The sequence below is a fragment of the Neovison vison genome, chromosome 7, assembly GCF_020171115.1.
Source record: "Neovison vison isolate M4711 chromosome 7, ASM_NN_V1, whole genome shotgun sequence".
Classification (NCBI taxonomy): domain Eukaryota; kingdom Metazoa; phylum Chordata; class Mammalia; order Carnivora; family Mustelidae; genus Neogale; species Neogale vison.
Window position 1 is genome coordinate 150,797,679 of NC_058097.1, and position 25,595 is coordinate 150,823,273.

Genomic DNA, 25,595 nt, shown 5'->3' on the forward strand with positions numbered 1-25,595 from the left:
GCATTTGGGTACCTGGAAAGCACTAATGCTAAAAGCTAAAAACAAAAATAGAAATTGGTAGTACACTGGGTAGCCCAAGGTACTGGTGGGAAGAAAAGCAAAGAATGGTCCAAAGGGTTGTCCCCACAACAGGGAGATGAACAAGAGATTAGTTCTGATAGACAAGATATACAGTTGATGTGTTTGCCTCTAACTCTCTCTGGAGCACAGAGACATGGCAGGAAAGAAGAGGGATTTGGAAGAAGGATGCTTGTGGAGTTGGTAGATAAATAGGGTGGAGGGGAGTTCAAAAGTCCTCAAGCAGGACCTGACAATGCATTAACTTTCTACTGATAGATAAAGTCCCTTCCTTATTAGAAGTTAGACATGGGGATGCCTGCGTGGCTCAGTCGGTTAAGCCACTGCCTTTGGCTCAGATCATGATCCCAGGGTCCTGGGATCGAGTCCCACATGGGGCTCCTTGCTCAGCAGGGAACCTGCTTCTCTCTCTGCCCCTGTCTGCCATTCTGCCTGCTTGTGCTCTCTCTCTCTCTCTCTCTCTCTCTCTCTCTGACAAATAAATAAAAAAATAAAATCTTTTAAAAAAATAAAGAAGTTAGACATGAATGTCTGATCACAGTTGGCATTCAGTCATGGTTACGTACTATATGACAGAAGGATATCGCTTCAGAGGGTGAGAAGATGAGTTTCCACGGTAAGGAGTAGCCACTGCTCCTGCCACTTCCCCATGCCAGAGAAGGGCTGACAAGGAGGGCACTGGCTTAATAAATTAGCATGTGGACACTTACTGAGCCTAGGTAAGCCTTACTCAGAGTTCTGAGGGGAGGCTAAGGTCAGAGAGTACTTGTAGAAGTTGGAATAAGGTGGTGGTATCTTGGAATTCCCAGGCTACCCTTCTCCAAGTGACCACAGGCAGAAGAAGTTCTCTAAAACATAGGTCCTTCCTCACCCATTCTCATGGCAATTCCACCATCTAGGCTCAGAGTAAGTTAGTGTCAGAGCAGAAGGAAAAATACCCTCCTCAGGTTCCTTTTGGTATGCTGCTCCCTCTGGGGGACTGGGGGTGTGTGGGGGGGGAATCCTCCCTCTTTGACACACTTCCACTGTTTTTAGTTTAACTCTTTCTACAGGACCATTCCTTGGGCCTCAGGCTCTTCCTCTGCAAAAATTAAGAGGTCAGGCTGGGTAATTCAGGTAATTCAGGCTAGGCCCTGATAGCCTCTGAAATCTTGAGGGTAGAGGTGGATGGTGTGGTGCAAAGATAGGGGTTTATGTCCAGAGTCTTTATCCAGGTATCAGGTGTAACAAATCAGAGAAGCCTGACCAGAGCTGGTCTGGGTCTGTGAGTCACACAGGGCTCAGTCAGCTGGTGAGATGGAGAAGGGGGTATGTGGGTGTGACGGTCGTGGTGCACCAGCGGTATAATAAAAAACCATTTATTTAATGCTTACTATGTGCCAGGTACTACTCAAACACTTAGGTACTTTAATTCATCTAATCATTAAAATAAACCCGTTTAAGGTGAGAAAACTGAGGTAGAGAAAGGCTGAAGGACTTACTCTAAATCATAAACCTGTATGTGGCAGAGTTGAAACCCAGCAACCAGGATCCAGAATCTGTCATCCCTTGTGGAAGTGAAGACATCATGCTCAACACAGACATGTCACAGCAAGATTGCTGGACAGTGTTTTATGCTAGAGCATCTTTTGTTCCCCCAGAAGTGCACGCATTTGTGGTAGGGAGTTTCAGTTAGGATGAGCTCCCCACATCAGGTCTCAACCACTGGCCTCTTGAGTGTGAGGTCCTTGCAAAGTGTAGCCCACTCTCCCTGTTTCCTTCTTCTTTTATGGTGAGTTCTCAGGGAGCCCTCTGTCCTGCCCTGATCTCTCTCTCATACACACACACACTAAACACACACACCAACACACACACACACACACTGCAGCGTGCCTTCCAAAGTCCCCCCACTTCCACCATCTGGAAGACCTGAACCCAGTAGTAGACAGGGTTCAAAGCATTTTTCTGGGCGGTGTCTGTTTCTATGCCAATCAGCAGATGCAAATGGCCGCCTGCAGAGAAAGGAACCTCCAGCTCCACAACCCTGAGCTATGGGAAGGTCAGTTCGTGCCCTGCTAACCCTGTAACATGCATGTTAAAGCAACATTTCTAATCACCACTACCATAATTTGACTACCTGCAACTGTGTCGAGCATTCACAGATTATATATTAGTCAGAACTTTTAGTTGCAAGAGTCAGAAGCCCAAACTTAAAGTAGTTTAGACAGACAGGGGAATGTTTTGGTTTAATGACCAAACCGTAGAAATAAGAGGGATGGATCATGGTCTCAGAGACCGCTGGAACCAGGGCCTCTTTGCCTCCCCTCATATCTCTGCTTGGCCCTGACTACAAGCTTCATTTGCTCCTTTCCTTCAGTTTTATCACTGGAGAAGGGATAAGGCCCCCAACAAATTCCTCAGATGAGGGAGGACTTTCTTCCACCCAGAAGGTTGGCTCAGAGGAAGGAAGTTTCCGATCCCTGGGGAATGAGGGAATGAAGATGGGAGGATGATCCCTTTCCAGAGAGTGGAGAGTAGGAATGAGAGGATGAGGATTCCATCCCCAGAAACAAGGGCAGGTATTCCCCAGCACACGGCTTAGCTTTCATTAACTCAACAAGCAAATGTGGGAAGACCTGTGGTGTGCAGAAGGAAGGACTAGACACTGTGGTGGGGCTGGGAAGTAACAAGGCTGTCCTGAAACCTTGCACTTTTTTGCAAATATCGGTGACCAGGGTCACCAGAAGAGAGGGAGGTATTATGGGACCCTCCACAGAGTCTAGGGGCATAAGGGAAGGCTTCCAGGAAGCAATAAAGTCCATGTTGAGACCAGATGGGTAAACAAGAGTCATCCAGGTTTGGGGGTTTGAGGGAGGTAGGAGGCAGTGGGGTGGGGTGGGGAGTAGAATGAACATTCCAGCCAGAAAGGACAAGACTACAAGACCAATCACTGTGTGAGGGCTTCAAAGAAAGCCACAGTGAGGAGGAGGGGGAGGCAGGCCAGAGCACTGGCACAAGAGGACACTGTGACCAGAATGAGGGCTGGGATTTGATCCTGAGGACAATGGAGAGCCATAACAGTTCTGAGGAGAGCACTTCCGAGTTCTCGATTCTGAGATCGCTTTTTGGGCTCCCTGCAGACAATGTGTCAAAGGCGAGAGGTACACTTCACACACCCGTGGGGAGAATTTTTGAAGCAGTTTCGCTGCCAGTTTTAGAAGTCTATACCTAAAAAGTAATGAGAAAAAACACTTCAAAGAACCCCCCTGGCACGGAGTAGTTACAGAAGATGGGGACAGGTGATCCTTGTGTGAAGAAAAGAGCTAGTGGCCCTTGAAGTGGATGACCTGAGGGTGGGCGTGTTCCCTATAGTGGGGAATTGGGGAAAGGTATTCCCAGAGACCTTCTCTCATCCTGCAGAGGCTTTGGTAGTAAGGGGCCACCCTCCCCTGGCTTCTGGGTCTTCACTCTCCCATCTGTAGGACCTACCAAGATTTGGGTGGAGGAGGCTGGGGACTGGATGGGAGAGCGGTCCAATCCACCTCAGGTGAGCTGCAAGGGCAGAAACTTCTCTTTTCTGTTCTAGAAAGGATCCTGTGTTGGTTCTCTCACCATGTGAAGGCCAGAGGCTGAATCTGCTGAGGGTCAGGCCTGTGGCCAGGTCCAGATTGAGGCTAGGTAGTTTTCCTGGTGAAGAAAAAGAGAGGTGCTGGGGTGGGGAGGCTGAAAGAGAGTGTGGAGGTCACTTGGTTCCTCCCGATCTTCTGATCCTGACATTCATCACATACACACACTCTGTGCCAAGGGTGCTGGGGACCAAAGAAAGGGTCACACTGGGGGATGGTGGGCAGTGAGACAAAGCTGGGGAACTGGGGGAGGGGAGAGGCAGGCTGGGCCTTGAAGGTGTGGGCAGTGTTGTGTGGCCAAGTCAGGACAGAAGGATCTGGGCTGCAGAGACCCTCCCCCTCAGCAGCCTGGCCTGGTCTCCACCACAATCCTACCGCCCCCTGGGCACTCCCACTGTGGGGCTCAGCTCTCCAAAGGCTTTTTCTCTCAGCTCTGTTCCTCCTCCGTCTGTCCCTGTCCTTGTCACTCTGAGACCGCCTCCGTGTATGTGTATGTGTATGTGTATGTGTCCGTGTATGTGTCTCCCTGTCCCTGCCCTGTTTTGTCTCACCTCTTTCCTGATCTCCATCTCAATCCTTGTTTCCATCCCTGTCTCACCCCGGGCCTTCTCAGTCTCTACGCTGGCCTCACTCTCTTTCTCCATTCCCTGCTCTGTCTCTCTCTTATCCTTGTTTCCTCTGTCTCTGCCTTGTCCCCATCTCCATCCCTGTTTTTCTCTTGCACGCGCTTCAGCTTTGTCTCCATCTCTGTCCCTGTGGACCCACTTGCCCCTGTCTCCAATCTCTCTCTCCTCCATGTCTCATCCTTGTCTTCATCTGTGTACCTGTATCTTTCTTGTCTCTTTCTCCACCACTGTTTCTGTCCCTTTCTCTCCCTGTGTCCTCGCTTCATCCGCGTCCCCATCCCAGGCTCCGTCTCTTCCTTGTCCGTTCTCCTTCCTCCTCCTGAACCGCCTCCGTGGTCCCCGGCGGGATGGGACCTCGCTGGGGGGCGGGACCGAGGGGCTGGATCAGAATAACTCGGTTATCGGGACGAATTGAATTAACTTCTTCACCGGAGCGCCGCCAGGCCTGTCTCCCCTCCCTTCTGCGGGGCCGCAGGTGGGGAGGCCGAGGGAAGGGGTTGGGACCCTCCAGCCTGGCACTGTGCGCGTACAGAGCGAAGGTCTGGTAGGGATTGGGGCGGGATGGGGACTCTAGGCAAGGGGCCCAACACTGCCCCGCCCTGCACCTCGGGAGCCCAAGGAGGGTGGCGGGGACCTTTGGAGTGGGGGTCTGGGGTAGCTGGGGGTGGGGCCTGGGCCGCTCAGGCCCGCCCCTCGGAGCTTGCCCGCCCCGCCCCCTCCGCGGGGTCCTGAGCGTTAAAAGGCGCGCGGGCCCGGCCGGGCTGCACTTGCTTTGCACCCGGGTGAAGGGCTGCCGCGACGGGGCGGGCGGACTCGCGGGCGCTCAGAGCCGGCCTCGGGTCCTCGGCGCTAGGCGCTCGAACCCTCATCCCGACCCCCATCCGGCCGGGGACCCCGACCCCGACCCGGCCCGGCCCGGACCCCGACCCCGACCCCCGGGCCGATGGACTACTCCTACCTCAATTCGTACGACTCGTGCGTGGCGGCCATGGAGGCGTCCGCCTACGGCGACTTCGGCGCCTGCAGCCAGCCCGGCGGCTTCCAATACAGCCCCCTGCGACCCGCCTTCCCCGCGGCTGGTCCGCCCTGCCCCGCGCTCGGCTCCTCCAACTGCGCGCTCGGCGCTCTACGGGACCACCAGCCCGCGCCTTACTCGGCAGGTGAGCCCAGACCCGGCCCAATCCTCCCTCCAAATCCTGCGGAAACCCCAGCCCCTACCCTATTTGGCAAGTGATTGCGACTCTCCCCCACAGCCGCCACCATCCTTGCCCTCCAACATCCGCGGGATCCTCAGCCTCCCTGTAAGACGGGCTTCCTGTAGGCAGAGTTGAGCCCCACCCTCTCATCCTTCCCCTTCTTGTGCTCTTAGGGTCAGAGAAATAGATCCCTGGCCCAGCCCCAGGCCCCTCACCAGCTCCTCCCCTCCCCACCTGCAAAAACTGACCACCAAACCTCTCCATCCCATATCCCTGGAAGATGCCCCCGGCTCAGTCCAATCAGATCCCATCCTTATACCCACCCCACTTCATTTCTGACCCCCAGCAAGGGCTCCTGCAGCAGCTGAGCTGCCCAGATGGAAGCCTTCCTAGAGCCCCAGCACCATCCAGCCCCTCCTGCCCGGTTTTGGACCCATCCTGCCTGTGCTCAGACCCTCTTGCACCAACAAAAACCCCTCCCTTGCTGGAAGAAAAGGGTGTCCAGGTCACTAAGCCACTTTCATTCTCCCTTTCCCCCTGCAGACTCTCCCAGCTAGAGTCCTGCAGAATCCAGAATGAGCTCCCAACACCTCCAAGCCTCTCGATCCAAGTCCCATTCTGAACCCTCAACCTCATGGACCCTCTCAACCATTCCCATCTCTCCGGTTAGAGTCCCGGCTGCCCCACCCAATCTCCTTATCTCCTTCCTTCCTGGGAAGACCACTGGGATCCAAACAGAATATTGGGGCCTGAGGGGGTGGGAAGGGGTGGTGAGATAAGGACCTGAATTTAGAGAAATGAGAACCAGCAAGATGGAGCAAAAAACTGAAACAAGGATGGGGAGATTGGGTACTCTTGGCCAGATGAGGATGGGGATTGGGGAGGTAGGGTGAGGAAATGAGGATATGGGTCCCCCAGAGATGGAGTTCTGAGATGGGGAGATAGGTGTGAGCAAAGATGGGAAGATTGGGGACCCTAGGAGAAATGGGGACCCAGGGTTGGGGAGATGGAGATAAGAACTAGGTGATGGGGACAGGAAATATGGGAGATGGGGACTAAAGAAGATGAGCAACAGAGATGAGGAAGATGGGGCTAGGAATGGAGTGTTGGAGACAAGGATTAGGGAGAGATAGAGAACTAAGGTTGTAGGACAAAGATGAAGAATACTGGGGACTCCTGAAAAATATGGAGACCTAAGCAGGGGTTGGTGACAGGAATGAGGAGATACTGTCCGAAACACTGTCTCTGGGGCAGGGTGACTTGGATGGGGTAAAAGAGAACACGGATGGGACGAGAATGAGGGAGAGTGGTAGGGCTGGCTGTGGGGGAGTTGCATCACAGAGAGAGGTGCCTGGGAGGAAGAAGAAGGGCAAAGAGAAGGTGAAGGAACCTGGGTGGGGGAAAAATAAGGACCCTTTTCAACGGGCACAAAGAAAAGAATGGTCTGAAAGGGGAAAGCTGAAGAGAGATGTGGATGGAGAAAGATAAGGAAGAGGAGAGGACACATGAAGAAGAATGGGATGAATGGAAGAAGTTCTCCAGAAGAATGGAGGAAATGAGGCCTGGAAGGAGAGAGATGGCAGGGTAGATGGGGCCAAGTCCCTGTATGACAGAAAGTATGAGGCAGGGCTCACAGTGGGCCCAGGCCAGGGAGTTTCAGTCGCCCAGCCTCCGTCCACAGCTGGTTAAGGGGAAGACTCAGGATGCTGATGAGACCTGGCAATCAAGTCTAGGGTGGACAGACCAGGACCTGAAACCAAGTGGGCAGACTGACCAAGGTAGAAGCACACCAAAGGGGAAGTCAGAGGAGCAGGTGGACTGGAGGGAGTGAGGAAACACGGGGAGGAGTCTTGACCTGAGGATCAGATCCTGATTCCCTTGCTGCTGCTCTTGGGCCCCAGGTCTCCCTGCGCCCTGTCCCCCTTCACTCCTGCCGGCTTCACTGAGCAATAGGGAAGATGCTCAATTAGGGGCTGAGGGGAGGAAGCGGGGACTGAGGGGAGGAAGCCGAGGGGCCGGCTCAGGGGCGGGAGACCGCGAGCGATCTCAGGGCAGGACACTGTGGGCTGAGCTCGGGCCCTCACGCCCCCACCCTCCTGCACACACCTCTAGTGCCCTACAAGTTCTTCCCGGAGCCGTCGGGCCTGCACGAGAAGCGCAAGCAGCGGCGCATCCGCACCACGTTCACCAGCGCGCAGCTCAAGGAGCTGGAGCGCGTCTTCGCAGAGACTCACTATCCCGACATTTACACGCGCGAGGAGCTGGCGCTCAAGATCGACCTCACTGAGGCACGCGTGCAGGTGCGTGTTTGCGTGTGTGTGGGAGTGTGCGCGTGGAGGAAGGTGGGAGGCTAGTGCCTGAGACCTGGGGGCCACTGGACAAAGGGGCCTCGCTCAGGTGACAGGCAGGTGCAGCCTGGAGGCGGAGACCTGGGACCAGGGGCCAGCGTGCAGTCTGGGGGTGGCTGGGCAGGAAAGGATGGACAGCTGGGGGAGGGGATGGGGACAAGACTTGGTAGACCTGAGGTCCTCCGGAGACCCTGGAGGAAAACTGAGTTCTTCAGCCCCACGATTTCCCATGGGTCTCCTTAGTAGGGCCAGGCATGTAGGGGGAGGCTTGGGAAGCGTGGAAAGAGGCCGAGTGGGTAGCAGAGTGGGAGCCCCAGGCGGCCTCTGTGCCAAGCGAGGCAGACGAATCCGGGAAAGCCAGTGAGTGCCACCATGTCCCCTCCCCAGCTCTGCAGCTGTGAAATCTCTGAATCAGGAAACACAGGGCTCTGGGCAGGCTCCGGTCTCAGGAGGACCCGCCCAGGTGGACTCTGTTGTCTGTCTTACAAATCCAAGTACAGATTTCAGCTGGTCGCCTTTACTGGAGACCCTGAACAAAAGATTTCCCCTCGTGCCCAAAACCCGTTCTCCACCCTGTGGGACACTCCTGATGCAAACTCCTGGAAGGAAGGAATTGGGGGCAGGGCTTTGAGTGATGAGGGAGCAAAGGCAGAGTCCCCTCTAGGATACCCAAGAACACTGGAAGCAGCAGGGTGCGGGTGCGCGGGTGCGCGGGTGCGCGGGTGAGCAGATCCCAAGGGGAAGACCTGGAGGAAGAGACAGGTGGAGGAGAAAAGATGAGCGGAGAGGTGAGGGGGGCCACGAACCAAGTGGTGGAGGGCCGAGGGGCCGACGCTCGCTGGTAATAATCCTGATCCGGCCCTTTCCGGACTGAGGGTTCACCCGCGTCTTGCGGCCTCGGCCTGACCGGCCCCTGTGCCCGCAGGTCTGGTTCCAGAACCGCCGGGCCAAGTTCCGCAAACAGGAGCGTGCGGCCAGCGCCAAGGGTGCGGCGGGCGCGGCGGGCGCCAAAAAGGGCGAGGCGCGCTGTTCGTCCGAGGACGACGACTCCAAGGAGTCCACGTGCAGCCCCACGCCCGACAGCACCGCGTCGCTGCCGCCGCCGCCCGCCCCCGGCCTGGCCAGCCCGCGTCTGAGCCCCAGCCCGCTGCCTGCTGCCCTGGGCTCCGGGCCCGGCCCTGGCCCCGGGCCACAGCCGCTCAAGGGTCCATTGTGGGCCGGCGTGGCGGGCGGCGGGGGCGGGGGGCCGGGCGCAGGCGCGGCGGAGCTGCTTAAGGCCTGGCAGCCTACGGAGCCCGGGCCCGGGCCCTTCTCCGGGGTTCTGTCCTCATTCCACCGGAAGCCTGGCCCAGCCCTGAAGACCAATCTCTTCTAGCCTCCGGACTCTGGAGGCTCCGGGCCTGCCCCGGAGAGAGCCCCTGCCCCTCCAGGACCTGACAGAGTCCCTCCCCATTTGAGCGCCCGCCTGGAAGTGCCCAGCTGTCCCCACCCCCTACCGTGTCTGACCCCTAGGTGTGTGCCCTCCCCAGCTCTGGAGACCAAGTCAGGGTCTCTCGTCCTCACCTTCCCCACCCAGCAGAACAGGGTGCTTTTCACTGGGATTCCCCCACCCCCACCCCTATCCCTTCCAGCTTGGCTTTCTTTGGAAAGGGGATCAAATAACTGTGCTGGAACCTGAGGGTCCTCAAGTAGAGTAACAGTCTGGCTCCCTCCCCTGGCTCTGCAGCCGGCTGGGTCACTCCTCACCTTAGCGACCAGCCTGCTGCCCCAGCCCCCTGGTCCACCCGCACTAATCGTGGTTGGGATAATAAGCTGCCAGAAGGGTCCCACTGCCAATTCATCCCCTCCCATTCCCAGCCGGTCTGGCGCAGAGGTAGGCCTGTTTAGAGCAGGGGGGCTGGCTGCCGGGCATCAGGACAGAGGGGTTTCCTCCCCCACCCCCTTTTTTTGGTTGTTGTTGTTCTTTTCCTTTGAAAAACTTGTAATTTATTGAGGTGAGTTTGGCTCAATCCAAATAAAACTTAATTTATTGAAGACATCATGCTGGCAACCCTTCTGAGTACCCAGGATGGGGATAGGCTGCGTACAGGAGTCCCACCCTCTTGCAACCAGTAAGGAACCCACTGTAGCCCCACATCCACAACTCAAGGTGGTATAGACCAGGAGACAGTGAGAACTAAGCAAACTAGCACTTTATGGCCCAGATTCTTCTCCCCACCCCCAACCAGCCCCAATAATATTAAAGTGCCCGCCCTCCCAAAACCCACACAGAAAAGCTTAAATAAACCCCAGCCCAGTCCTTGGGCTATTCCTTCATTTCCGGACAGACACCCCCAGAGCGGGGTGGGGGGGGTGGGGGGGTAGGTTTGGGAGATGTTCTGGCTGAGCTCCTCCCCCTGTGGTTCAGGCCAGGTGGAGGGCAGCAGAAACAGCGGTGAAAGTGAGGGCCCAGGCATACCAAAATGGACTGTAACGGGCACCCCTGGGACTGGGAGAAGCAGTCCAGAAAGGGAGCTCAGCACCCGAATAACCCAAGTCCTTGGTAATCAAATAACCCAAGTCCTTGGTAATCGGGGTGACTGACCTCTGGAGACCTGGGGCAGGTGAAGGGCAGAATGTCCTAATTAGGGCATTCCAAATGATTGGGCAGTGGGGAACACAGGTCCCCAATAAATAGGCAGAGAGGTACTGTCCCACCCCTCCTAACTTTTCAACTTCAGGGCTGTGGCTGGGCCTTAGTGGAGGGGTAGGGGTGTCGAGGCTGCTCGCAATGCCACTGCTATCACTTGCTGAGCTGCAGGGTGTCCAAAAGGAGGCGCTTGTGAGCCGGGTCCTGCACCCCAGCCTCCTCCAGGTCCTCCTCGGTGATGTCGCTGTAGGGGTAAGAGAAGCTGGGAGATGGGCGAAGTGCTCTAGAGGGCCCGTAGCTCCGCCTGGGGGCCAGCCCCACCCCATCCACTTCCAGCCCCGCCCCCACCTGAGAAACTCCAGGTCGTCCCAGCCATTGTGCACCAGGCCCTCTTCATAGCGCTCCAAACCGATGGCCCGCAGCCAGGCGCCCATGCCTGCCTCGCCCAGTCCGCCGCCGGCCCGCCCGCCCTGCGGGCATGGAGCCTGAGAGGATAGGACATATCAGGGGGAGCACCGAGGGGACCCACGCAGAGAAGCCCCACAGACAGCCACATTCTACTACATGCTTCAGGGGAAGAGCCAAGGACTGGGGCTGATTTATGTGTTCCCCCCCAGCTGAGGGCAGAAGGGACACCACTAAATGGTGCTGAATGGTGAAGTAAAAGGACACACTGTCCATGGGCAAGCACAAACCTCAGGTACACAAAGACAGCCACCCCTGGTCCACACACCTCCTCCGCCAGGTCTTCCTGGATGCTCTCTCGGATGCGAGGTGGAGGGAAGCTGAGAGGCCGGCCATAGTCTGAGGGCAGTCCCCGGGGCGGCTGCAGCTCCAGGGGGCCTGGCAGAAGCACTGAGCGGCCAGGCCCAGCAGGAGCATAGTCCACCTCACTCAGCGTCTTGGCCATCTGCAGCACGGAGCAGGAGCGATCGTCCCCACTGGCTACTTCCCCCAGGAAAGTGCTGGTAGGTGAGGGGCCTGGGGGCAGTGGGGGTCTTGGATGGGCCTTGGGAGGTGGTGGGCCACGGGCCTCACCCCCGCTGCGGCCCCGGACCACTGGCCCTGGCAAAGGATCCAGGCTGGGGGGCAGGAAGATGGCCGAGTCTGGCAGTGGTGGGGGTGGAAAGTCTGGAGGGGGCAGTGTGCCCCCAGACTCCTCATCTGATGAGCTCCCCTCTCCCACACGGGGGGGCCGGTGGCGCCCAAGCTGTGGAGCAGGCACTGTGATGGCCACTTTGTTCTTGGTGGCAGACGGGACAGGGGCCCTGGCAGGCGAGGGTGGCTCCGGGGGCAGCAGCTGGTGGGGGACCCCTTCAAGGACGTAGTAGGCAGGGTTATTGAAGCTGTTCTTGGGTGGGGGGGCTGCCACCCCTTCCGGCTCTGGAGCCCCCTCTGCCTTCAACCTGGGTTTGGGAGCAGGATAATGAAGTCAGGACCCAGATACCAAAGTGAAGGCAATGTGTGCCGCAGAGAGAGAACTGGACTAGGAGTCAGGACTGTGGGGCCCCGGTTCTTAGAACTGCGTGTGACCTTGAACACATCACTTTCCTGTGCTGGCCCTTGGTGTCTTCACCTCTAAAATCCAGGAGACACGATCTTTCAATAGATAATCCCTGAACTTCCTTGCCTGACTTGCTAAGATTCTCAGATCTTTCATGACTTCGTGAAACCTGAGTTTAAAATCAGGGAAAACAGGTGTGGGAGGCAGGGCAATAAATACTTTAATGCGAATGACCGGCCAGATCTTGAAAGCCTCTGGAGGCACCTGAGGCCAATCTACGGAGGAGTCTGACCCAGGCATTCAGGTTCGTTTTACTCAAGCCTGAAGATAAAACCAAGGTGACTGGTAACAGGTGAAGGTGAGTGAAAAAGCACTGAACTGCAGCTAGGAGCTTTTATTGAAGTTCAAGCGACACTCGGATATAATTGGAAAGTAAGCCTCACTTTCCCCAAGTTTGATCCACAGAACGCTAGTTCCCCAGGGTATTAATAGTTACTGTGTGGAAAAGAAGTTTCCTGGCCCATTAAGTTTGGGAAACTATATTCAACAGAGTTGAAAAAGGGTTTCCTTCCTGTCCACATGCTCAGAGCTTTTGCGAATACTAATGTGCACTGGGACTGTCTAAGAAAAGAATCCAGCCAGAACCATTTCCCAAACTCATTTGACCACAAACGCATTTCCAGTGGGGCACCTTGTAGGACAGCGTTCCATAGAATGCACCGAAGGAAAACCCATGCTGAGGCCAAACAGAAAGTTCAAGCTAAATCTGTTTATGTGGAGGGAACTGTTGCAGAAAACACCTTCTAATTCTATTTTTTAAGGCAGAATCAGGAGGAAAGAATGACTGTGCTCCTATGGGCTCAGAGAGCCACACCTCAGGGAGGCCTGGCTGGCCACAGTGGCTGTAAGTGTAGGGGCACCAGATCACTCGGGCAACAAATGGTCCCCAGCCTGGCCCTGAGAGCCAAGCATAGCAACAGATGAAGTGGGGGGTAACAGGTTCCTTCTCTCACCTGGAGGTCAAGGGCTCCTCCCGGGGGGCAGCTCGAGGTGGGGCTGGGGGCCTCCCAGTTGGTGGGGGTTTCTCTGGTTCTTCAAATAACTTGGAAAGTGGGCAGGAGGCCTCTGCAGGGGCTGGCTTGCGGTTCCCTGACCTGCCAGGGGTGTACAGGGGTGAGATGAGGTCGAGGCTGACCCAAAGGCCCCAGGCACCCCTTCAAGGGACAACCAGCACAGTCCCAGCTCACCTGGGATCCTGGCTGCCTCGAGACACAGAAGGGACTTTGCTCTTTGCTCCTGCCTCATCCTTATCAATGCTGATCCACTCTGGGGGAGGAAGAGAAAGAAGACTCAGAGGGGACCTGGGGTCCTGGACTGTAGGCCGCTTCCAGCTACTCTCAGTGCAGGCCCACCTCCAGCCATGGCTGCGTAACTTCCAGATATTCCAGGGGTTCTAACAAGTCCTGCCCACACCCCTGGTCCACCCCTCCTAGACGTGCCCACCCCATCTTATGCCCCATATCCCTCCCAATGGGGACCCCACCGTAGAGTCGCTCACGGGTGCCCAGGCGCTCTGTGGGCACCCGCACCTTCATGGAACCACGGATGTTGCCTGTCTCCTCGCCGCGGTGGGACAGGAAGGTCAGGAACTGCTGGGCTGTGCTGCCAATCATGGACTTGAGTGCCACCACACACTCCCCTGGAGGGAAGATGGGGCAGACCAGCAGATTGCCAAACCTTCCTGGAGCTCTGCTTGGCTTTCTGTGTCCCTTGGCACCCCTCCCCGCCCTCACCGTAGGATTCGTAGCCATCCATGGACTTGACCGTGAGCAGGAGGTGCTGGTCCTGCAGGTACTCAATATCAGCCAGAATTGGCTTGAGCTGGGGAGCAGAGAGGCCCGGTGAGGAACAAAGCCTCAACCACCCCCTCTTTTCCTGACACCACTCACTCCTACTCTCAGACTGGTCCATGCTTACTCTCACTTAAGATCCCAAATCCTTAATATAGAAGACATGGCCCCACATGGGCCTCTCATAACAATTAACAGCATTGTCATTCATTTTCTACATCCTCAATGGCCAAGAGAGGATCTGACATTTAGCAAAGGCTCAAAAAGTATTTATGAATGGATGAATGAACCTGCAACTTGGTCCCACCCGCCCCCCCCAATAAAGCAAAGGCCTTCTCCCTTTCTCATGCCCAGCCCCACCACATACACACACACACACACACACACACACACACTTGCACACACATGAACCATATGCACTCGGCCCACCTCTCCCCGTGCCCTCACTTGTAGGCTCAGGCCCTGCCAAAAGCCTCACCGTGGGCAGCTGGCGTGAAGACCACTGCACCTTGAGGAAGTTGATGTTGTCACTGCTCTGGGCATCATTCTCAAAGCTCTTCTTGTACTCTGGGGAGAGGGTGGGGGATACCCAACTGAGTGCCACCACCTGGCTTCCTTTCCCCCTATCCAGGCGGCTGACCACTCTGGGCACCTTGGGCTCCCCATCCCTCCTGGCCACACCCGGCCCTGGGCCTGCCTCTGACCCTCCAGGCAGGTGGAGTAGAACTCAATGAAGAACTTGGTGCGGCTAGCTGTCTTCACAATGGCCTCGATGCTCTCAAACTCAATGTAGGCCTGGTCCGAAGTCTTTGAGAGCCCTGAGGACCAAAGGGAGGCAGGCAGTCAGTAGGGCTGAGAGGGTGGCAGGAGGAACAGGACAGACACTGAGCCCTGGAACAGGAAATCAGGGGCCCTGGCAGGGGAGGAGGGACATCCAAGAGGGACCTCCCCAATTCTAAGCAACCAATGCAGAGACCCCAAAGTCCAGGCCCTGGACCAGGCAAACAGACAACCCAAGGATGAGAGACCTTCTAACAAGGGGGTTGGGGGACCAGAATGCCTGCAGGGATTGCCGGCCAACAACCCCTCACACTACCAGGCACACTCAGGGGTACACACTTGGCTCCAACCAAATACCAGTATGTGTGTGTGCTTATATTTCCAGATATACACACACTCACAGGCACACACCTTTCACGGTGCCCCAGGCACACACACAGTCTCACACAGCACTTATTCAGAAATAGTCTTGCACATACATGTACACATCCAAACATATACACACAGATACCGTCAAACCTCGGCACATCCCCAAGCCACCCCCTGTGTCCCCCCCACTCCCACCCCCACCACCACAAGCACATCCAGAACAGTCACCTTTCTTGGAGATGAACTGAGAAGTAACTCCAACCTCAAATGTCCCAAACACGGGGGAGTGGTCACTGGTGACGATGTCATCAGTGCAACCTGGGATAGGAATGGGAGCTCAGGGGCAAGCTCTTTACTCTCTGCTACCACGTCCCAAATCTAGGGCAGAATCAGGACTGTGACCACCCAGGACTGCCCATCACCCTGCCCCGGAGACTCTGACCGTAGGAATTGCAGATGATGTGGGTCTCAGGGTAGGACTTCCAGAGAATCCGGTCACACCACGAAGGCACATTGGTCCGGACCTGGGGCAGGGGATGTCAGCACGGTCAGGGCCAACAGCTGGGGCTGCCTCTCATGAGCCCTGCCACAGAGCTGAATGCTGGGAAGGCCCAGCACTCCCACCACCCCAGGCCCTAGTACCCGCCTCCCTTCCAGGGTCCTCACAACACCCAGGATCACCCACCCTCGAGGCCTTAGAGGGGCCACTGAAGCTGGAGTAGTAACTGCCCAGACCTTGACAAGACACGCACTCTTGATTCACTACAGCCCAGAGGAGTCTCCCAAGGGCCCCGCTGCCCGTTCCCTCTGCTCACCCCAGTTGGCTTCTGCTTGTGCCAGGCATACGTGTCCCGGGAGCCCCGCTCATAGCGGTAGGTGGGTGGGAAGGAGATCTCTTCCTCACCTAGGAAAGGCGGGGAACAAGTGGGGGTCAGGGCCCTGCAGAACCAGGGGTATCATAAAGGTCCCAGCCCTGGAGACCTGCTGGGCCCACACTCACTGAATCGAAGGAAGACCTTGTGCTTCTCGCGTTCCAAGTTAAGCTGGTCCACCCTGAGCAGGGGCTCAAACTCTCTCCTGCTGATGTAGTTCAGGATCTCCTGCGGTGAAGACACAAGGGCGGCTACTTCCTCTTGAGCCTGAACCAGAGCCAGAGGTGGAAGCCCCACAGGCCCCCAGCTCAGCTTCCCTCCCAGCCACCCAGCAACCCCGTTCGCACCTGGATATCCATGTCCAGGCGGTAGTTGAGGTCCCCAAACCAGAAGAGGTGAGTGAAACGCAGAGAGATGTCAAAGGCACTGAGCTGCCGGTCGCCCAGCGAGAGCAGCCGCAGGATGTCCAGGTAGTTCTGGTTCCGCCTATGGGGGTGTGGGGGCAGGGTCAGGAGCCAGAAACAAGGTCAGAAGTCTCTGGTGTCAGGGATGGGGTGTGGATCAGGGTCCCTGGGGACAGAGGAAAGAGCTGGGAACAAGATCGAAGTAGAGGAGTCGAGTCGGGACAAGGGAGATGGTGGTCTCTGGGAACAGGGATGTAGGAGGGTAATGGACTGGGATATGGGAGAGGGTAGAGGGCTCAGGAATAGGAAGTGAGGGTAAAGACTTGGAAAGGCGCCCCCTCACCGGGCGGTTTTCTCATTTCCCGAGGTGAGGTGGCAATTCACAAAGCCAAATGAGGTGCCATTGAACATGAAGGAGACTCCCACAGCTCCCTTGTTTCCTGTCAGGGCAAGCAAGAGAGGAAGGCCTGCGTCACCTTTGGAAAGCTCCCAACTCTCCCCTCTGCCCCTCGAAGGGGTGGTGAGAGGATCCTCCCACTCCCACTTCCCCTGCCCCCCAGGCTATGAGGCAGGCAGGCCTCTCAATGCAACCCCCATCCCCAGGGGGCCACACAGGGCACACGCAGTCCATCTGGACAGCCCGAGTCTCCACATGTGTGATCACAGCCCCTGGAGATCACAGCAGGAGGTGTGGACAGAAAGACCCTGACCACCCTACTCACCCAGGGTGTTGGCAATGCCAGTCTTCACGCTGGACGTACTGACGTGGCTGATTCGGTTCTCGTGCTCTGGCTTGACCAGAACGGCTACCTTGATGTTCCACAGTGACTGCATAGCAATCTGGGTAGAGGGTTCAGGGTCACCCCTGTCCTAGGCAGGGGCACTGTCCACACTCCCCCACCACCCCTGCTTGTACTATAGACTGTACTGTTAGTCACAGGACAGAAAGGTCTGTTACCCTTTTTCCCTGAGGGGCCAGAAAGAAACAGTGCTATGTTCCCATAGCACGAAGGACTTGTTAGATCTCCTAAAGGATTTGCCCAGACACCAGAGGGAAAGCCAGTCAAATAGTGCTCCCCAGGATTGCCCATAAGGTCAAGCAGGATGGTCTGGGGGGGCCTAAGGGGGAACTGGACAAGATGACCCCCCCTCACCGGGCGGTAATCCAGATCTGTGAGCTCCTTGAGGCCCCCGCGTAGCAGGTCCAGCCACTCGCGGTCGCCCACTGAGTTTTCCTGGGTCCCAAAGACATAGATGTCATGGGGTATGGTCACTGTGACCTCATCCAGGGTCTTCCCCAGACCCTTCGATGTGAACCAAGACGTCACATTCTTTGGAGGTGGCACGCTTCCTGGAGGTGATGGCAGGGAGTGGTGGGGGGGGATCAGGCCTCTGCCCTGGGGCTGGTCTTCTCCCCCACCCCCCAGCCCCAACCCGGGCCTGACCCATGTTCCAGGTGCCGATGAAGACAGAGATCATGTCAGGCTCATCTTGCTTGGAGTGTTTGTTCTTCATGAGCTGTAGTAGCTGGCAGAAGGCCTCCCGCTTCTGGGGGGACAACAGCCAGTGAGGAGAGGTCCCTGGTAGGTGGCAGGTCCCACGAGGGGAGGGTCATGCCTGTCTGGCCCACCATTCAAGCCTATCACAGGTGCTCAATCCATATTCACTGAATGGACCATTGACTCCACCCTCAGGCCACCCATTCTCAACAAAGATGCTCTCTGCCCTGTCAGACGCCCCCCACCACCACCCTGCCAGGATGGGTGACCCACCTATATCACATATCTCTTCTCTTCCCATCCCCCAGGACAACTGCAGCCCCTGGGGCCTCACCCAGCTTGCTGCTCACCCGGGCACTGACAAAGATGAAGTCCTTGCGCTGTGTCCGATCCTTCTCCTTCTCAAACACGACACCCAGCTTGTTCTGGACGCGCTGGGACTTAATGAGCTGGCGGACTAGGGAACGGAGGACGGTCTCACTGGCCTGGACACGGAGGCTGGGAGGCCACCCCACCCACCACCCCAGGTCAGGCCCGGGCTCACTGCGGTCATGTGTGAAGGTGGTCCAGTCCTCCTGCGAGTCCCGCTGTCTCCGCAGCAGCACTAGCCGCCCTCCCTCCACATCCACGCTCAGCGTGAACTTCTGCGACTTCCCAATCTTGGTCAGGTCGCCCAGGGTCACGTCCAGCTTCACCTGCAGGTCATGAGGTGGGGGGCTGCTGAAAAGACCTTGGAGGGGGGATGCCCCCTTCACCTCCAACAGCCCTGTGCCCCACGAGGCCCCTCCCGATACCCCTCTGTACCTCGAAGGCCTGCACAGGGATGGTCTTGGCCTTACGTATGGATGGCTGCAGTGGAGCTGGCAGGGCCGTGGAGCTCATGTCCTGCAGGGCCTTCAGGGCCTGGAGCAGAGAAGGGCAGCCAAGGTCAGGGGACATGCGGAGAGCAGGGGCCATGAGGGAAATAGCAGACGGGATCAGAGCGAAAGCACAGATTCAGGGCTGAGATCAGTTAGGCCAGTGCACACAGTCAGGGACTGGTAGTTCAGGTCAGAGGTCAGGAGTCAGGCTACCTTCTTCTGGATGCCTGACAGGAAGTCCTTTAACACTGACAGCTTCAGCACCAGGCTCTCGAGTTCTTGCTCCCCAGTCTGCGGCGGGTTCTGCACAGAGAAAGAATGAGGCTTGTACATGAGGCCAGCAAGCAGGAGGTCCTCCGCCCAGACCCAGATGTGAAGCCCTTCCTCACAGGCCTCCCCATACTCCCACCTGCTGCTGCAAAAGGCGGGTCACCATGGGAGAGCTCTGCTGGTCAAACACCTTGGATAGGATCTCCAGGCCCGACAGGACCTTGTCCACCTCACTAAGGGAGACAACTGGTCAGAAGTCGCCACCCCAACCAAGTATGGGGAAAGGGGGCTGAGTGTGTCGCTCCAGCCTCCACCACGAGGATACAAGGGTTCGGGTGAGGAAAAGTCAGGAAACAACAGCTGGATCCCTGTTCAGGGCCACAGATCAGAGGTCAGGACATTTGTGCAACCAGGGGGAGGGGAGGACAAGTCAGAGGAAAGGCCGTGGGCTTGTTGCAGGAGGGGTACCTGTGCAGCCTCCGGCAGGAGGTGGCAAGGGTGCGGGTAAGGTGGGGCAGGTTGCTGGCTCCGCCTCGCACAGCCTCCAGGTCCAGTCCGTAGCTACCCTTCAGGTACTCGTGCGAAACAGTGCTCAGCCCATTGGGAGCACTTCAGGGAGGGGTTAAGAAGTCAGTGAAGAACCTGCTGACCGCATCCCAGCACTCCAGCCTGATCCCCGGAGGAGATGCTGCTGGTAGTGATCCAAGCCCCATGGATCGGGGTGTCTGCCTCTTGGGCTAAGATGGGCTGAAGATCCCCAGGGGTGGAGTGGGGGCTCAGGTCTCTCCCCCTTTGATGAGGACACCACTCTCAGAGGAGAAAGGGGAGTCCTGCTCCATGTATGAGGCTGTGGTCTTACCTCTCAGCAGCTGCAGTTGTGGGAGTCTCAGAAGCTGCTGGTGGGCTGCCAGGCCCCACAGAGGCAGACATACTGGTGGAGCCAGAACGCGGGGGCAGCGGGGGCTTCTCATCCTCGCCATCTGTGGACAGGAGTCAGTGGGCCTCCCTTCCTCAGGGAAGTATGGGGAGATGCTGCGGCTCTCAGATACTTCCCTGGAAAGTGGGGTAAAGGGCCCTGGCATCATGGTTAGGAGCAGGGGAATTCGGGGGACACAGGTTGAGAAGACAGGAGGGGAAACAGCAGGTGGTGTCCAGGGAAGGGGCAGGGAAGGCATCTGCACACAGCAAAGCGGGCAGCACCTGAAACATCACGGTCGTCAGGTGGGTCTGGTTCTCGCTCCCGCTCCACAGGCAGCAGCAGGGCACACACGAGGCCCTGATTGGGCTGGGCGTACAGGCCGATGAGCTCACCCAGGGTCTGGAAACGGCGCACGGGCACACCCTGCGAGGTCTGAGAACCAGCAAGAGTGGGAGAAGGGTCAGCCAGCTGATCCCAAGTCACAAGAGGGAATCAAGGTCGGGCTCAGGGTCCAGGCTCCTACCTGCACAGCCAGGAAGTCTTCTCCATCAGGTAGAATTCGATATGTATGCACATGCTTCTGATACCTGACGACAAAGCAAGGGTCAGAATCTGTCGCCCCCCCGGGTGGGGTCTGAGCCCCAAGGCATGCCTTCCTCTGGGTACCAGGCTCAGCCCTCAGGTCCCTCAGCTTGGTCTTCCTAAAACCCTTTGCTCAGGCTGCGCAGGGTTAATGAGGAGGCCTGTCCACGTCTATCCTGCTGGTGCTGCCAACAAGAGCAGGAATGACCAGCCTCCCCCCTCTACTCCCCTCTCCGCACCACCCCCAGCCACTCCGCCACCCAGACCTACATAGGCTCCACACCCACCACAGGGCCCGGGAAGCAACAGGCAGCTCCTTTGTGGCCTCCACAGCTGTCTAAACAGCCCCTCTGGGCTGTGGTACCAGCTCTGGACCCCCGCCAGAGTACGAGTCCTCAGAAGCCTGGTTCACCTCTGTTTGCACACACAGGAGATGTGCTCACACACGTGTGTGCCTGCTGTCTGTGTTTACGCTGGTGTCTGGCTCTGCTGGAGCTGGGGGTGGCGGGGGCCTTTTGGCTAGGAAGTATGCAGATATTCCAGCTTTCTCCCCACTGCCCCAGATGCCAGGTAACTGGGGTGCCCCAAGGGGGCTCCCTATGGGAGACCCAGGCCTCTAAGAGCCCCAAACTGAGGAGGGGCAAGAGGGGTGCTGACAGATGGCAGCAACAGCTGAGCAGGTGACAGCTGCCAGGCCTGGGGAGCGTGGGCCACACTCAGTGGGGAACGGAAGACTCCGTCTGCAGCCATACATCAGGTCAGCATGCTCAAGGGTGTCCCCCGGGGCCCATGTGTGTGCTGGGCACCAGAGAGGACCAAATGCCCATTTGAAGGGACCCTACACCTTGGCCACAGTCCATTCCCTCCACTCAACTAAGTCCCCTCCCAGAGCTCTTGTGGATGCTCATGGCCCCCCATTTTCTGCAGGTGTCTGTGTGGGTACTGCTTTATGGACTGTATTTATAAGAATAATAACATCCCATTAACTGAGCCATGCCTATAGGACACCCTACAGATGTGATCTCACTTAATCCTCCCTTTTGATACAGATATTCATGCCCTCCCCACTCTCCAGAGGAGGAAATAGGCTCAGAGAGGAAAAGCAATTTGACTACCGTCACAGAGTAAGTAAAAGGCAGAGCTGGGACTTAAAGCCACTGGCAGAGGCCAGTGCCTGTGAGAGCAGGGGTGTGTCCTGAAATGCCTCCCATGGACGTGTGGGTATGTACACAGGTAAGCAAGTATGTTTCTTATCACCTTCCCCCAGGTTTTTATCCCAATTCTGACTCCCCCTGCCCCGCACCCATCCCCAGGCTCTTGAGATTCAAGGAGTAGCCAAAGTCAGCTGGCAAAGCTGAAGCCCCCGACACAAAAAGACCCACACTCCACCCATCTCCTCCCCTGGCAGTGGAGCCAGGACTCTCCCCTCCTGGGACAATAATGTTCCTCCCCAGACACAGGCCCAGCTGTCCCCATCCTACTCAACAGCTGACCCAGCACCTGCCTCCCCCACCCCATCGGGGGTATGCGGCTGGGACTCTAGGATATAGTCCTTTGCTAGTCTCTCCTAGGTGTCAGACTTGGGGCACAAGCTGAGACTCAGGAGACCCATACCTCTTCAAGCTTCTCGACCCCAGCAGTGCTCACATTCTGGCCTGCATTGTTCTGTGAAGCCTGTCCCATGCACTATGAGATGCTGCGAAGCATGGGTACTGGCTTTCACCTACTTGATGCCAGCAGCAGTACCCCAGTGTGACAACCAAAAATTTCTCCAAACACTGCCCAATGTCCCTGACGGGTAAAATCAACCCCGAATGAGAACTACTGACCTAGACCAATATACCCACAAAGAAGTGAAGAGAACAGAAGCATAAGGGACATAAAGGGATTTGGGAGGGTTCACAGGGCTCAGGGGGAATGTAATCAGAGCCTAAGGCCCACAGGAGTCCACATAGTATCAGACAATGGGGGACAGGAGACAGCTCAGGGAGAGGACTCCAAACCCACCAAACTCACCCAGAACCACTGATGGGTACAGGCACAGGACCAGACTCAGTCAGAGAGCTGCCAAGTCTAGCCCCACAACCAGCACTCAAAGCTCAGGACCAAGGTGGCCAGGATACCCAGGACCAGGACACATGCCCATGCTCATTGATTTATGAAATAATGGCATGGCCCTATATAGCTTCGCTCTCCCCCCCGCTTCTCAACACCACTCTGCCTCCACAGCCCCAGACATCTACTCCCCAGTCCCAACCTCAGTCTTGGGGGCATAGAAAGGACCCCTAAGGAAGCTGTTGGGCATCCTCACACACCCATTGGTTTTTCTGGCCCTGCAACCTCTAATGCCTACTACTCAGACACCCAATCCCTGTATAAACAGAACTACACACAACCCTGGAATGCACATCCACACATCCTCACCCCTCCCGCCCCTTCTGCCTGAAGGGTGCCTGAGAGGGTCTGCCAGGAACTCCTCAGATTTTCCCCCATTACAGCCACCCTGGCTAGCGGGACCCCACATACCCAGCCTTACACGCCCCAGAAAGTGTCCCCAGACACACAGCAGGAAGGAAGTGCCCCCTGCATCCTTCCTCAGCCCCGGCTTAAAGCCAAAGCCCCCACTGTTGCGGGCGCTGGCATCCCACTGTCCCAGGCCCTCCGCACACAGGCAAGGAACCTGGGGCCGCGCCCCCTCCCGCCGGGAGCCCCAGCCCTACTCACAGGACGCAGAGCGCGAAGGCTCCCGCCACGCTCTCGCTGTCTCGGACCAGGAAGCTGCCATCGCGGCCTGCCCGGGCCAGCAGCTCCTCGGCGGCAGCGCGGCTCAGGTCGCGGTGGTACCAGGCGGGGGCCGGGCTGCCCAGCGCGCCCCCCGGCCCCGCACCCCCCGGGCCGGGCGCCCCGCATGCCGAGGCCATAGCGCGCGCAGGGCTCAGCGCCGCCGGCGCCCACCGCCCCGCGCCATCCGCCCCGGGAAGCTCGGGGCCGAGGCTGGGGCCGGGCCCGGGGCCAGAGGCTGACGATCCACGGACCGGACCAGGCCGGGGGTCGGGGTCTCCGCGCTCCGCCGCGCAGGCCGCCTCTTTCGCCGCACCGCCGCCGCCGCTGCCGCCAGCAGCGCCGGCCTCAACTTGAAGAGAAAGAAAAGTTTGTTCAGCGGCGGCGGGGGAGGGGCTGGAGCGCAGCGCAGAGCCGGGCGGCCGGCCCCCTCCCCCTCTGCTCGGCCCACGGCCCCACCGTCCCTACCCCCACTCTCTTCCCAGTGGGGATGATGGGCCCCGCGTTCGCGCCGGACGCGGGACCCCCCAAACCCACAATGATTCTGCCCCGCCATCACAACCTCTAGGAGATCCGCCCCACCACCACCAACGAAGGTCAAGTTCCCCCTGGCCTTCTCCTGGACATTTTGGGACCCCGGACCCCAGTCCAGAGAGTTAGCTCCCTCCAACAATCTCAACGATATGATCCCCAATTCCCATAAACGTCTAATTCCACCGCAGATCTTTCCCATTCACCTCCCTTGCAGCCTCAGAGTCGGTTCGAGTCTCAAAACCCGCGAGGTATCCAAGATGAACCTCTTCCCTATCCTCATTATCCGGCCGGCCCAGACTCTCAACTCCCATGAAACCCAGGCCCCTCTTAGACCCGAACCCCCAGACTCCACTGGGTCCAGCCCCTAACAAATCCCGCGGGGGGGAATCCCCTCCATAGAAACCTGATTTCTCACAAACCCTCAGACAAGGTCCAGTGTCCCCGAATCCCCACACACTGTCCCTGGCAGCCCCTCGCAGCCGGGGCAGAGCCCTTCCCCCATCCCGGCCAAGTTCCCTGGCACCATCCCCCATACCCGCAGGCCCGGGCCTTAAGGGGTTCAACAGCCCGAGATCAGGCGTCCCCCTCCGCCACTGCCCTTCTAGAAGAAAGTTCCCTCAAACCCCCGTGCTCCTGACTTCTCCCCAGAGCCGCAGCCGCCCGCGCGCAGACCCCCACCTCCTGGGCCGCTCCGATGCCCCCTTCCCGGGGGAAGCGGCCCTTGACTCTCAGCGGCCACTTAAGATGGCCATCCTCTGCCGCCGCACCCCCCCTCGCCTTCCGCCCCGCCCGCCGCTCCGCCCCCGCGGCTCTCCGCGGAGCCGAGGGTAGCACCCGCGCCTCGCCTTCCCCGGCCCCGCGTCTTGATCCCGGGGCCGCTGACCCGCCGAGTGACCTCGGGCAAGTCACGGCACCCCCTACGCGCCTCGTCTTCCCGCTCTGCAAAGTGGGAGCAATGTTATGAGGGCCGACTTAATGGGACCGTGCTTGTAAAGCTCTCGGCACAGGGCCTGGCATCCAGTAAACCTCCAGAACAGCGGCTATTTTTATTATTAATTAAGGAGTATCGAAGGTGACAGCTGTGTAAACTGTAAAGCGCGGCGCCAGAACGAACGGGTATTATTAGCACCCGCCCCCGCCCAAGCTACTCCCTCCAAGACGACAAACTTGAGCCTTTGTGGGCGGGACGCCGACCCGGGAGCTCCCCAGAGCCCGTAAGCTCGGACGCCCCCGGGCGCCCAGGGAGGGAGGGGTACCCGGTTGCCGGAAAGGGGGCGGACCCACAGAGGGTCTGGCCCGCCCCTTCCCCCCAAAAAAGACCTAGCCGGTGGCAGCGTCTCCCGGGAGTCCGCTTCCTGCCCCGCCCCTCCGCGCCTTGGCTCCTTAAAGGCGCAGGCTTCCAGCCCGGCTCCCGCCGCGGCCAGCTCCAGGGCCGCGGTCAGCAGATCTCTTTTAACCTGGGAGAGAACTTTCACTTTGCTCGAGTGAACCTGTGTCTGGGTTAGTCCCGACAAGCTCCTTCCTTTATTTCAAATATGCGTTGGCTTAACCCAGCTGGGACAAAGCCTGGAACACAGAATGGGGTCTGTGGGGGCCTTCCAGACTAGGTAAATATAGTAGCTAACAGACAGCCCCGTACATCCCAGTGTCTCCAGACCCATCCAGGAACTCCGTAAACCATCCTGCACAAACGGCCCGACTTCCCCGTCACTCAGCTCTAGATATGAGGGAAGGTGAGTGCCATGAAAGGCGCACCCTCCTGCCACGGGCAGGGGAGAGGCCTGGATTAGGAGTCTTCACTCCAGGGTTCTGGCGCTGCCTGGTGTTCTCTGAGGATAACTGTGAGGGGGGTGTAGAGACAAAACTTTGCCAGGGGAAAAGGGCAAGAG

The 25,595-nt window shown here is 57.8% G+C and overlaps 2 protein-coding genes across 3 annotated transcripts; one reads left to right on the forward strand and one right to left on the reverse strand.

Annotated features, from left to right (window-relative positions):
- Positions 1-5,252: 5,252 nt before the first annotated feature.
- On the forward strand, positions 5,253-9,228 carry PHOX2A (paired like homeobox 2A). Its single transcript, XM_044258608.1, has 3 exons — positions 5,253-5,469; positions 7,618-7,805; positions 8,779-9,228. The coding sequence occupies exons 1-3, from the start codon at positions 5,253-5,255 to the stop codon at positions 9,226-9,228; spliced, it is 855 nt and encodes a 284-aa protein (XP_044114543.1).
- Positions 9,229-9,858: 630 nt separating this feature from the next.
- Positions 9,859-23,499, reverse strand: INPPL1 (inositol polyphosphate phosphatase like 1). 2 transcript variants are annotated; one of them, XM_044258606.1, is made up of 28 exons: positions 23,116-23,499; positions 20,333-20,396; positions 20,091-20,241; positions 19,750-19,870; positions 19,359-19,499; positions 19,030-19,123; positions 18,834-18,923; positions 18,565-18,663; positions 18,305-18,455; positions 18,111-18,217; positions 17,707-17,809; positions 17,416-17,612; positions 16,984-17,101; positions 16,605-16,701; positions 16,205-16,343; positions 15,986-16,085; positions 15,801-15,889; positions 15,428-15,509; positions 15,214-15,303; positions 14,541-14,654; positions 14,315-14,403; positions 13,780-13,867; positions 13,530-13,685; positions 13,234-13,312; positions 13,000-13,140; positions 11,216-11,888; positions 10,831-10,967; positions 9,859-10,726 (listed from the first exon to the last, which is right to left on the reverse strand). In XM_044258606.1, exons 1-28 carry the CDS (start codon positions 23,310-23,312, stop codon positions 10,636-10,638), a joined length of 3,798 nt encoding a protein of 1,265 aa, XP_044114541.1. In that variant the 5' UTR covers positions 23,313-23,499; the 3' UTR covers positions 9,859-10,635. The 2 variants fall into 2 exon arrangements, with proteins under 2 accessions (XP_044114541.1, XP_044114542.1); XM_044258607.1 differs by lacking the exons at positions 9,859-10,726; positions 10,831-10,967 and having other exon boundaries at positions 11,804-11,888; positions 13,576-13,685.
- Between the last annotated feature and the right edge of the window lie 2,096 nt (positions 23,500-25,595).